The sequence below is a fragment of the Phragmites australis genome, chromosome 2, assembly GCF_958298935.1.
Source record: "Phragmites australis chromosome 2, lpPhrAust1.1, whole genome shotgun sequence".
Taxonomy (NCBI): domain Eukaryota; kingdom Viridiplantae; phylum Streptophyta; class Magnoliopsida; order Poales; family Poaceae; genus Phragmites; species Phragmites australis.
Genome location: NC_084922.1, coordinates 30,538,781 through 30,552,160, shown reverse-complemented (window position 1 = coordinate 30,552,160; position 13,380 = coordinate 30,538,781). Strand labels below are relative to the sequence as shown.

At 42.9% G+C, this 13,380-nt stretch overlaps 1 protein-coding gene across 1 annotated transcript; it reads right to left on the bottom strand.

The window, feature by feature from the left end:
• Nucleotides 1-7,652: 7,652 nt before the first annotated feature.
• LOC133908344 (uncharacterized) lies at nt 7,653-8,936 on the bottom strand. Its single transcript, XM_062350328.1, has one exon. It carries the CDS (start codon nt 8,766-8,768, stop codon nt 8,007-8,009), a length of 762 nt encoding a protein of 253 aa, XP_062206312.1. The 5' UTR covers nt 8,769-8,936; the 3' UTR covers nt 7,653-8,006.
• Between the last annotated feature and the right edge of the window lie 4,444 nt (nt 8,937-13,380).

The following is a 13,380-nucleotide window of genomic DNA, read 5'->3' as shown; positions in this document are numbered from 1 at the left end:
AAACGAAATGGGGATCCACTCAAGCTTGAAAATGATGGAGAATTGGTAGGGGAAGCCTCACCTTAGTGTAGGGAAGCTTTCTATTAGAAGGGTTTATTTCAGGGAAGCTCTGATTTGGAGATCGGACTTCGGGGTGGTGTAGGAGCTTGAGGTGGATGAACGCGCATAGGAACTCCTCCTCCGTTGAGGATGAAGGGGATCTGCTCGAGAAAGCCTTTGGAGAGTTCGAGGAAGTTCCCTTCATCCATCTCCAGTTGTCGTGGACATCGAGGTGGTCTCTTTCTTTCTATCAGTCTGGGTGAAGGTCGAGTGAGAGTGAGTGTGTGTGAGAGAGTGAGTGTGAGAGAGTGAGGATAACATCAAATACCTGATGAGTTGTTTCTTGTTTCATGATTATTACCTGTTGAGTCTGTGAAAAAACGTAAACTGATTATCATATGCTCATACAATCATACATAAACAATTTTGAGTTAGCTGCTCATCTTTGTTCATTTATTAGATTGGAAATATCTACTCCGGGTTCAAGCTCATCACATGCTGTGGGTACTGCTGCTTCTACTAGTACACAGGTAGCACCATCTTGCCCCTCTAGCCAAGATCCTAATGCTGCTACAGGAGATCCTACACAACAAAGTGAAGGTACAGATGATGTGTTGATAGATGGTAGTGTCACTGTTGGGAATAAAAGAAAACCTAAATCTGCTACATGGGAGGAGTATGGAAGAGTAAAAATAGGGGAGGATTGGAAAGCTAAATGCAATTGGTGTAGTAAATTACTTTCAGCTGCCTCAAAAAATGGGACAATACACTTGCGTAACCATCTCAAGGTTGCGAGTCTCATCAGGAAAAACATGGGCTAAAGCAATCTACTTTGAAATTATCTTCAAATCGAGATTGCACGGTTACTGTTGAGAAATATGTCTTTGATCAAGATCTTTGTAGGAAAGAACTAGCACTAATGATATGTGTCCATGAATATCCATTGTCTATGGTTGATCATGCTGGATTTTGCAAGTTTTGTACTGCAATGCAACCATTGTTTAAGGTATTGTCAAGAAATACAATTAGAAAGGATATTTTGGATATCTATGAAGACCAAAAGGTATCAATGCTCAAGTACAAAAATGTGAATCTCGTATTGCCGTGACTACTGATATGTGGACAACAAGTCATCAAAAGAAAGTCTACATGGTTGTAACAACACATTTCCTTGATGATGATTGGAAGCTAAAAAAAATTCTTCTTAGGTAATAATGAAGATTCTTATGCATAGACTCCCTTTCTTTCTTTTAGTTATTCTAATGCTTCTATCTCATTTAGTCATTCTTATTTTGTAGGTTCATTTATGTGCCAGCCCTGCACACCGGTGAATTTATTAGTGATGTTCTTCATGAGGTTCTCGTGGATTGGCAGATTGAGAGGAAGGTGTCATCCATCACTTGACAACTGCACCACCAATGATAATCTTATTGTCAACATGCTCGATAAGTTGCCTCTTAGCTCACTTCTCTTTGAAGGTTCATTGTTGCATATGTGTTGTGCTGCACATATCTTAAATCTTATTGTGAAAGATGGATTTGAGGTCATGGATAAGGGCATTGAGAGGGTTGGTGATAGTGTTGTATATTGGTCGACCACTCAAAAAGGCATGATAGATTTGAAAAAATGGCTTCCCAAATGAACATTACAACAATAAAAGAATTGGCCTAGATTGTAAAACTAGATGAAACTCCACTTTTATCATGCTTAGTACTGCATTGGAGTATCAAGAAGTATTTGTTCATCTTGCACAACACGAAAAGCTATTCACTCCTATTTGTCCAACTAGTGATGACTGAAAGTTTGGTAAAGAGTTTTGTGATAAATTGAGATTGTTTTTTGATATAACTGAGCTACTGTTAGACACTTGTTACGTGAGATCAAATATTTTCTTTCCTAAAGTCTACGATATTTATTTGTCTACAAAGACATGGCGAGCTAGTAATGATCCCAAGATTGAAGAAATGTCAAAAAAGATGAAATTGAAGTTTGAGAAATATTGGACTGATGTTTATGGTCTTATGGAAGCTGCTACTGTTTTAGATCCTAGGTTCAATTTTATCTCTTGAATGCTCTTTTTGATAGAATTTATGGACCAGAAGTTGTAGCTAAGGAAGTTGCAGAAATCATAAATTTGATGTACAACTTGGTGACATAATATCAAGAGTCTACAGAGGTTGTTGCAACAACACATGGTGCCCAAGCTCCTAGTACTAGTGCTGTTTCGAACTTAGGAGATGTTTTAGCCAATAACATACTTGATAAATACCTTCCTTTAGAGCCAAATGCGTTATCTTCTTATGTGTGCACAGAGTTAAATTTATACTTGGAAGAACCGTTGTTGTCTACAACAATGGATATAGACATCATTCATTAGTGACAGTATGCGGGTCTCAAGTTTCCTACTCTACAATAGATTGCTCGAGATATCATGGCTATTCTTGTGGCCACAGTAGCATCTGAATCAGCCTTTAGTATCAGTGGGAGGATACTTAGTTCACATCATAGCAGACTTGCGCCAAAAATGGTAGAAGCACTTATGTGTATGCAAGCTTAGTCTCGTGCTGACATGTTATGTAAAAAGTTTACTTGAAGTTCGATGTTTTAGTCTTTTTTTTTCATTTCTTTCAATTATGATAGCACTAACTTTTTCAATTTGCATACTCTATTCTATTAGGTCTTGAGTCCACCACTATGAGTGCATTGATGACTTGTCTAGAGGATGAAGAGAAAGCAATGATATTATTCAACCATCAATCAATTATTTTTTTACTTCCTAATATTTATAACTCATTGTATATTTGATGTTTCATTACTCCAGGACAACAGATCTACAATAATTGAATGATCATGCTTCTATTGGATATTGTTGGTGACATGTGTCATCAATGTTGGCCTATTGTTGTTAGAGCCTTGGAGGCTTGGAATTGGACAAAGGAGACCTTTATAATATGTTCTACTTATTTTGCATGCATGAACTTGTAATAAGTACCTGTAATATTTGATTATGTTGGACTGTTGGCATGATGAGCATGCATGAACTTGTAATATTTGAGTGTTGACTGCTGAACGAAACTTAGTGTTGTGTTGATTGTTGAAGTTGAACACTTGGAGTCTTGTATTGAACTTGTAATATTTATTGATGACTTGAAGTGTTGCTGTTGTTAGTGTTGTTATAGTGTTGAAATAACACTTGTAGTCATGTATTGTCGCTGTTAATGTTGTTGAGCCTACTGTTAGTGATGAAACATGAAATGTGTTGCAGCTTTGCTGGTGCTGAAATGTGATGGCATGTTGCTGGTGAAATGTGATGTAGGTTTGCTACTTTGTTGCTAGCTGCTGCTGAAATGTGGTGTAGGTTTGTTGGTTTGCTGCTGGCTACTGTTAAAATGTGTTGTTGGCTGCTTGGCTTGCTGATCTGCTGCTGCTGAACTGAACTTGATGGGCCTCCAACGGGTTTGAGTTCAGATTTCTATTTTAATCTGTTTAGTACTTCGAATTATGGTTTTGCTCCACCTAGACCCGACCCGACCCGACCCATTGCCAGCCCTAGTCGTCAATCTTGTGAGCCACACGGAAGTGGAATCATTGTGTTTCTTTTGTTGGCTTTTGTAGTTGTTATGGCGGTAAGTTCTTGTGTTTTATAAGTTGTCAATGTAGTTGTCTTTTTTCTTTTTTATCCTTTATGTAGCCTCCCATGGCTACCTAATTGTATTTATTCCTGTTGTGTTTAATGAAATTAGCACTATCTTGTGCTGTTCATTCAAAAAAATATTTTAAAAAATCATCTCAAAAAGAAATTTGCAACTTCAAGTGGCTAGTAGAGAGATATCTGCAACTTTCCACATATGTATCTTAGCTTACCTAGAAGGCGGTACATTTGTACTGAAGCATGATATATGATACTCGGTTCCAATCTGTTGCGTAGCCACACTTTGTTCAAGGAATGCATTAGTAGAAGCAAGTGGAGAGCAATGAATTTGGTAATGATGCCATGTACAGTGTAGAGTGCAACATGTGTGAGGCTAGCCTGTCTCCATACACAATGAGAAACAATTAGGTTGCGAGAGACTGATGGATGAAGATCAAGTGGCTAAAAATGTGGTAAACTTTAGGCAATCAATTTATAGATGGATAAAACTTAACTATTCGAAGAAGTCATCCGTTTTCTAAGAAATAATCAAGTCGTATGTCATCGCGGGACTTAAGTCTAGTAGTCCTGCCTCTACCAAAAACAAAACCACACACCATGTCTAAGAAAAACAAGGTAAACCAATAGAACACTGCTTAGATGCTGACGGAAAATATCACCAAGAGGAATAAGGTGCACAAAAAGAAACAAAACCAGTAGATTGCAAAGAAGCTGACTTTTTTCTAGGGTACACAAAGAAGTTGACTGCAAACAAAAAAAAAAGTAGTTTTCAAACAAGGGATGATGAATTCCTCGCAAATAAACCCATCTAGTTCTCCAATATACATTATACACATATGTACAGAGCTACATGTAGTACAAATTTTGGGCCAATACACTGGATGAGCCTACATATGAGAAATTGGACATAGTACTTATGAGTATAGAATGGGAGAATAAATTCCGACATGTGAAAAATGAGGCATGTGATAGGAGTTAGTCGGATCATACGCCGTTGGTTTGCAACACGGGAGCATCCACTCATAGTACTAACCAACCCTTATTCAAATTCGAGAGGGAATGGTTAATTCAAGATGGTTTCTTTGAGATGTTTTCTGACATCTAGCTATCTAAACAAAGGGGCAATACCACAATGGAGAGGTGGCAAAATAAAATTAGATCTCTCGGACAAAAGGAGAAGAAGAAACTCATATCACTAATCGATGCCATTATTAAAAAGGTGGAGCATACCCGACTCACAAAGAATGAAATAAATTTGAAGCAATACCTCAATGTGAGGTTAGTCTAAATGCTTAGAGAAGAAGAGATTAAATGGTATGAGTGAGCCAAAGTAAAAGACCTATTGGAAGGGATGATAATACCCAATATTTTCCTCTGGTTGTGAATGGAAAACACCGAAAACAACATATTTGAAAATTAGAACATGAAGATGGGGTGAGTGTTGGTAGTGAGCAACTTAAAAAGTACATCACAAAAGAATACAAATTTCTTTTTGACCCCCCCAGAAGAGAACAATTTCTCAATGGTGGAAACTCGTAGGGGTGATATTCCCCAAGTGAGTAACATGGAGAATGACCTTCTCACCTCTCCATTCACCGAATAAGAGGTAAGGGAGGTAACCTTCCAAATGGAGTATAATAAGTCTCCTGGAACGGATAGCTTCCCAACTGAATTCTATCAAGTATTTGGGGAGTAATCAAAGGGGATCTAATGGCCCTATTCAAGGAATTCCATTAGGACCACCTAACTCTTTTTAGTCTCAATTTTTGGGTGATCAACTTAGTCCCTAAGATAAAGGACGCAAAACAAATCCAGCAATATCAACCCATATGCCTCTTTAATATCAGTTTTAATATATTTATCAAAGTTGGCACTAACAGGATAAGTGGGTTGCTAGAAAGGTAGTACACTCCTCCCAATCGGCCTTTATGCTAGGTCAAAACATTATGGAGGGGGTGGTGATTCTACATGAAACAATACACGAGATGCACACCAAAAAATTGAATGGGTGAAATTGAAAATTGATTTTGAGAAGGCCTATGATAAAGCAATATATGATTATTTCTCAAACAGACACTGCGAATGAAAGGGTTCTCATCCAAGTGATGTAAATGAATTGACAATTATGTCATAGGGGAAAGTGTTTGTATAAAGGTAAATGATGATATTGACCACTACTTCAAGATAAAGGAGGAGTTACGCCAAGGTGATCCCATGTCCCCAATCCTATTTAATATAGTAGCAGATATGCTTACTATATTAATTAAAAGAGCTAAGGATGATGGACAAATTGGGGGGGGGGGGTTCCAACCTGGTCGATGATGGCTTTCATTACTACAATATGCTGATGTCATTATGTTATTTAAGGACCATGACATGGAACAAGCTAAAAACACGAAGTTATGACTACGTGTTTTTGAGCAATTGTCTGGACTCAAGATTACATTTCATAAAAGTGAGCTTTTCTACTATGGTGAAGCAAAGGAATTTGAGGACTAATACACACAATTATTTGGGTCTGAAGTTGGGTCATATCCTTTCAGATATTTGGGAATTCCCATACACTATAGGAAGCTTAAGAATATAGACTAGAAGGGGGTCAAAAAACACTTTGAAAAAAAAAACTGAGTAGCTGGAAAGTCAAACATATATCTTATGGGGGCAGAATGGTACTCATAAATTCCGTTCTCAGTAGCTTACCCGTGTTTGATTTCCTTTTTTTGATATTTCGAGAGAGGTCTTTAAGAAACTAGACTATATTTGATCTAGATTATTTTAGCAAGGGGATGATAAAAAAAAAGTACAGGCTAGATAAATGGAGTTTGCTATGTTGCCCTAAGGATCAAGATGGTCTAGATATTACGGACCTAGATATTAAGAACAAGTGACTGTTCAATAAATTGTTATTTAAACTGTTAAATGAAGATGGGGTTTGACAAAACTTGCTCGCGAACAAATACTTGGGGTCTAGGACTTTATCACAAGTTGAAATAAAATTTGGTGATTCACATTTTTGGAAAGGGCTTTTAAGGGTCAAGGATGACTTCCTCCGTTTTGGGTCGTTCCAAATTAGGGATGTCTCTCAAACGATTTTAGGAAGACACTTGGTTACGAAACAACTCTTTGAGGAAGCAATACCCAAATCTGTAAAACATAATAAACAAGCTACACGCCATAGTGATAGATGTTATGCAAAGTGACCCACTGAATAGTTCTTTTAGAAGGACTTTAGTGGATGATAAATTCACCACTGGACAAAATCTTGTAGCTCGCATATCACATATACAACTCTCTCAAGAAAATGACTCTTTCACCTGGAATTTACATTTAAATGGAAAATCTATTGTCCATTCTATGTATAACAATATGATCAACCAGGACGTCCCATTCTCACACAAAGCAATCTGGAAGCTAAAACTGCTACTTAAAATCAAATTTTTTTTGTTGTATCTTCAACGAGGTGTGGTCTTGACAAAGAACAAACTAGCTAATAGAAATTTGAAAGACAGTAAAAAATGTTGCTATTGTAACAACACTAAGACCATACAACATCTCTTTTTATATTGTCACTTTGCTAGAACCATTTGGAGGATTAGTCCAAATTACTACTGGATTAACCCCACCTAGATTGATTTCTCTTATGCTTGGACCTTGGAGATTGGCTTTTGGGTACAGAGAAAAATCAAAAGAAATAATCTTCGTTAGGGCGGCTCCACTTTATTAGGCAATTTGGCTTTGCCGAAATAACACAAAGCAAAATGCAATACTTTTATGCAAAATGTTTTCAAAGGCATTTCAGGTGGCGATTTTGGGCGTTGCTGCAGCATGAGGAGCTATTGGCTAAGCACCGGTGGACATTTGATAATAGACTTTGCTATGATTGAGATGATCAATTTATGTAATAATTTATCTTATCACAGCTTGATGTTGAACCCTGTAAAAAGAATAAGGCTACGTGGTATAGAAGCTGAAAACTATCTTTCCATTATTAAAAAACAGAAAATACAAACAACACCACATACACACTTTTTTTTCTCAACTTCTGTATGTACTCGCTGACCAAGTTCACAAATCACAAATGCTTCCCACCGACTTGACAGTTCGCACTTGACATGTCCCCTGCTTTGTCTGACTTCACACCTTGTCTTTTGACTTGCTTAATACCGTACGATTGCTCTTTACTAATCACAAAGCAGGCGTACAGGAAGCTCCAAGTCAAAAGGTTTGAAATTTCGAATCCCAATTCAAACTTGAAACCTCACGATGGGAATTGGAACGGGTCCTCTACAGCGGGGCCGGTGCGACGCGTCGTGGCTCACAACGGGTGGTTGTGGCTCCGCCTGAGCCCGTGCACGTTGGCGAAGAGCCCCACGAGGTCCTGCCGGTACGGCAGGAACGTGCGCCGCGCGCCGGGGGAGGCCTTGGCGCCGTAGGACATCCGGCGCCCCGCGGCCACCGTGTCGAGCTCGGTGGCGGAGGGCTTGTTGCTCCCGCCGCTTCTTGGCTGCTTCGGCTTGGAGCTGGAGGCGTGCTCCCTAGCCGGCGACGGCGGCGCGGAGAGGAAGAGGAACTTCTCCTTGCCGTCGCTGTGGCTGCGGCCGACGACGAGCTCGCCAATGCGGCGCCACCGCGCGATGGACCCAGTGGACCCGCTCTTCCGCGGCGGCAGCCGCGATGGGGAGGACGCTGGCGACGCCCCGGGCGTCCAGAGGCAGTAGCTGTCTGGAGACGCGCCGTCGAGGCCCGCGGTGGCGTCCGTCGACGCCGATGAGGTCGAGGAGGACGTGGACGCGACGGACGAGTTCCGCGCCTCCTCCAGCTGGAACAGCCGCCCCAGCGGTGCTCTCGGCCCCGGCGCGGCGTCTTCGAGGACCCGGCCGAACACCGGGTAGAACGCCTGGATGCGTCCGCCCGCGAAGAGCTCGTCCGCCGCCGCTGCGCCGCCCCCCGCCGCCGTCTCCCGGCTCACGAAGGGGAACTCGAACTCGCCGTCGGACTCCTCGTCATCGGAGGGCACGGCGCCGGCGTCCTCTCTGGCCACAGTCGGCTCCTGGCGGCCACCCAGCCTGTCCTCCATGTCGCTTGTTTGTTCCCACCGCTCGGTTTCTCTCTCAGATGGATGCGTCCAGGAGGAGGGAGGGAACCAACTGATGTCTGCTGCTAGTTGGTTGGGGAGAGGCGCGGCGTTTATATAGCGGAAACCGGTAGAGGGAGGCGACGTTCTCGAAGGCCTCTGGCTCGCGCCTGCTCTGTTTAGCCGGCCCAGGTTGGGAGGCGCCTCGGCTGCGCTACACGTCAGTCGTGAGGCACGCGGGCGGGGTTCGTTTCTTGGGGAAGGCTGTGCTGGTTGCGTTCCCGTGTGCGTGTACGTGTGCGTGTGCCGTGTGCCCGAGTTCTTGCTACTTTTTCCGCGGTTTACACATGTTTTTGGGATATTTCTCGAACCACCTTGGTGGGTTGCCGAGGTCGCGCTTGCTTGCGAGACAAGCAGGAATAAATCCGGTCGGCTGTAGATTGAATAAAGTTCATGCACACGTGGGCGTTCGGTAATCCGAAGAGGAACTGGGGAAGGACTATGTCTCCAACGTTGGTTCCTTGCAAATTCTCAAATCAAACTATCTCTTTTGAAAGGGAAACTCTACTATGCGATAGGTCGCGCTTTTGACCAGCCATGCGACCCGACGAAGACTGCACGATGACGTTGAAGAAGGAGCCGTCATCGGAGACCTCGCTGGATAAGGTTAGGGTTAAGGGTTCGGGAGCTGTTATCTCTCCCCAGATATAGAAATGGAGAGGGAGGGAGGCCCGGCGGTGGGCACCGTTGTGGAGGGTGGGGGTGGTAAGGGGGTGGGGCGCCGCTGATTGTAAGTGGTGGCCGCGAGTGGTGGGCTAGGTTGGGGCGGAGGCATCATGCCGGTAAGAGGTTATAGAAGGGCAGGGTCGAGGTGGTGATGGGCGACACAGTGAGGATCTAAGTTTCTGTGAAGTCGATTCGCATAACGATTCCTAGGATAGCCTTGATTTCCCTAACATTAGTTGAAGTTGGAGCCCAGCAAGTTCTGTCTCCGCGTTTGAGCCATCGTCCTACGCATGCATGGCCTTTCGTCATTATGAGCGACTTTATTTAAGCTCGTTCATATGGCTTTCGTCGGAAGTCTATTGAATGAGCTAATCATGCTCAATCTCTTGAGAGAGTTAAGCCATTAAACTTCTGGATGACACGGGCGCGTTCCGAGTGCTTGTGCTTGTGCATCCCCCCCCCCCGCGCGCGCGCTGAGACCATAGCTAAGGGTTTCCTTTCATGACCCAAACTCCCATCGTGAAGGGATTTTCGTTCCTTTCAGCACTCCAACGATTTTCCTTCATGGTCCCATCACGAATGGATTTTCAAAATCATTCCCTTCAGAACGGGATTCTCTCTCCTTTCCTTTCAAAGGGAACCTCGAAGGAAAGTTATTGGAGATAAGAGAAAATAAAGAGAATGAGAACGAAAAAGGGAATCAAAAAATAAATGAAATAAAGGGAATATGGTTGAAAAATAACCGATTGAATCATCAACAGAAGGGTACGATCAATCTCCTCAGCATCACGCCCTGACCAATCATACTACACTTATGTAACAAAAATACTAGCTAGTGATTATCAAGGGTCTTTGGTCTGAAAAAAAAAAAGAAGCTGAACTCATCGGATATATGACGCTTGAAGGAGCTCGTAGAGTTAAATTCTGCAGTCTGATGTATGTATAGCGATCTAGAGTCTATTCGAGTAGAAATATTTCGTGGCAGACGCTGTACTTCTGCAGCGCCGTGAACACTATCAGATATGTCATTGACCACATACGTATATCAACTGATAATGATCGTGCGTTAACACAGAGGAACTTGGCCAGTTATTTCGAAGTTCATCTATCAATGTGATTTGCGATTAATGGTGTCTGACTTTGAAGCCGTGCACTGCTAAGCTAGGGAAAGGCAACTCCACATTTGGTGTTGTTAGGATGGCGGAGGTAGCCGTGGGAATCGAGAGGAATTAGATAAGGGGGGATTGAGCAGGAATAGAGGAATCGATAGATTAGCAGAGATCCGAAGGTTTGGAATACAGAGGTTCAAGCCGATTTGGCATGTTTGTTCGTTCATGCCACTCTCGACATATCCCAATTATCTACTTATACTTACTTCCTCTCTTACAACGTGCCAAGTCCAGACACGACTGGCCTACATCCATTTCGGCCCACCAACTCGGACGTTTGGATGGCGTGGGCGCGAACTGCGCCGCTTCTTCCCACCAACGTGTTCGTGTCAGCGTGAGCATCCGGAGACGAGGCTGGAGCGCTGACAGTCCCCTCTCCTTGGGAACCAGCTTGTCCCTAAGCAGGTGCGAAGGGAAACTTCTGCTTGAGGGCGTCGATATCTTCCAAGGTGATCAGGTTGTCGTCCAGCTTGGATCAGCAAACTCGGACTTGAGGGACTGAAGTGCCCCTACATGTGATCATCCAATGTTGCAGTACCTATAAAGGAATCTGCAAGGCAGTATTGTCATATGATAAGGATGAGGATACCTGATGCTTGTGGCTGACCACCTACTTCAATTGGGATACATTGATGTCACGTCTCAAAACGCTAATCACATGATTAAGCATTTATAATCATTATGGTATATTTGTTTGATAACTTGAGTTTAAACATGTTTCAAAAGTATTTGGAGATAGTTTAGAGCCCTTTAAGAAAACCCTAAATGCTTTAGAGATGAGAAAAATAGAAAAGGGGAATAAAATCAAGTTTTCAGCACAAGACCACCCTCGCGGTATGACTGGGATTCTCTGTGGTCTGATCGCTAGGGGGCAGCCATGTAGGCTTTCCACGGTCTGACTGACACTTCCCGTGGTCTGACCACCACAACGCAGATGCTTCACTTGAGGAAATCGACCAACTCTCTCACACTCTTACTCTCACTCACTCTTTCACCCACACCAAGAGAGAGGGAGAGACCACCTCGACATCCATGACGATTGGAGATCAACGGAGACGACTTCCTCGAGATCCCCGAAGGCTTCCTCGAGCTCGTCCCCTTCACCCTCATTGTCGGTGAAGTTTCCACACGAGTTCATCCACCTCAAGCCTCAAACTACCTTGAAGCCCGATCTCTAAATTAGAGCTTCTCCGGAGTGATCTCCTCCAATAGAAAGTTTCCCTACACTAAGCTGAGACATCCCCTACCATTTTCCGTCATTCCTAAGCTCGAGTCGATCCCCATGTCATTTAGACCCAAGTTCAACATAGCCTAAGCCTTATCCATATGGTATTTTGAGTTTAGCTTGGTGAATGTTGTCTAAATCACTTTAGAAGCACTCTACTAGTCTCATAGAGTATTTTGGTACCCTTCATGGTCGAAGGCCTCACCGGAGCCTTCGCCGGAGGCCTCGCAAAGTGGCACTAGCAGGATCTCACGGTCTGACCACCAGATGCCGGTCTGACCGCCGATGTACCGTCAGTTTGACCACCAAAGGCCAAAACCTTCTGAACGCCAGCGGTCTAACTGCCACTTCAACACCGGTCTGACCGCCAGCCCTTAAAGCTACGCACTTAGGCTATCTTATATGGTGTTTCAAACTTCAAACCCTAATTATTTGGTGGTCTTTTACAAATGTTTTCGAAACGCAACACTCTATTAATTTTCAAGCATGCATCATATGCACACATTTTCATCGTTTGATTATTTTTTCAATGCATTCTTGATTTGTTTAGAGAGCGTTACGCCGACGGTCCAAGTGAATGAAGGCAACGCCAATCTACCGAAGTTCTGTGAGTGTCGCGCCGGGAGTATCAGGCAACCGCTAGAGTAGAAAGGCAAGCATCTAAGCATACTCAACCTACTACTTTGGATCTCGTATTGTATAACTTGATAAATTATGCTTTATGTATGTTTACATGAGTAGTGAGTCCATTATCGGGTTTAGATTGGTAGAGTCTATGTTGATGAATTGAATTACCTCTGTCTTGAGTTGTTGATTATCCATATCCTTGTAGCATTGATAACATTGTTAATATCTAACTTACAAGTTATTCAAAATGCTTAGCAATGCATAAGTCCTCGATAGAGTCGAGCAATGGTTCAACCGTTGTTCGCGAGTTTAAAGCTTACTTATTGTTTACAAACACAATGACAATAATGTGGGTTGTGTGAGATGTGAGAATGAGACAAGATGTTGGCGGTGTTAGGGGGATCTTCTACGCTGGAGGAGTTCTTCGGTGTAGTTCGGGAGAGGAACCCAGATGCCATAGATCACTTGCATCGGTTAAGCACCGCCCGTTGGTGTAGCTGGTTTTAGCACTTTTCGTATTTACTACATGTCGCATATGGGAATGATAAGCCGAATACCTTTGTAGTTGTGGTATTTTGGCTTGCGAGTCAATGGTGTCGTGGACATAATGGGCTTGTAGAGGTATCTAGTTTGCTTCAGGAGTAGTTTTGGATGACCCCCGCACCTATCGGCGTATGATCAAACGGTTAGGGCTTATTGGGAAATGTGACACAAGTACCCCTTACGTGGGACTATGTGGACACGTGAGCCGTATGGTCCTCAAGTCATGTAGGTAAATAATTTGACACAAGTACCCCTTACGTGGGACTATGTGGACACGTGAGCCGTATGGTCCTCGAGTCATGTAGGTAAATAATTTGAATTGCCG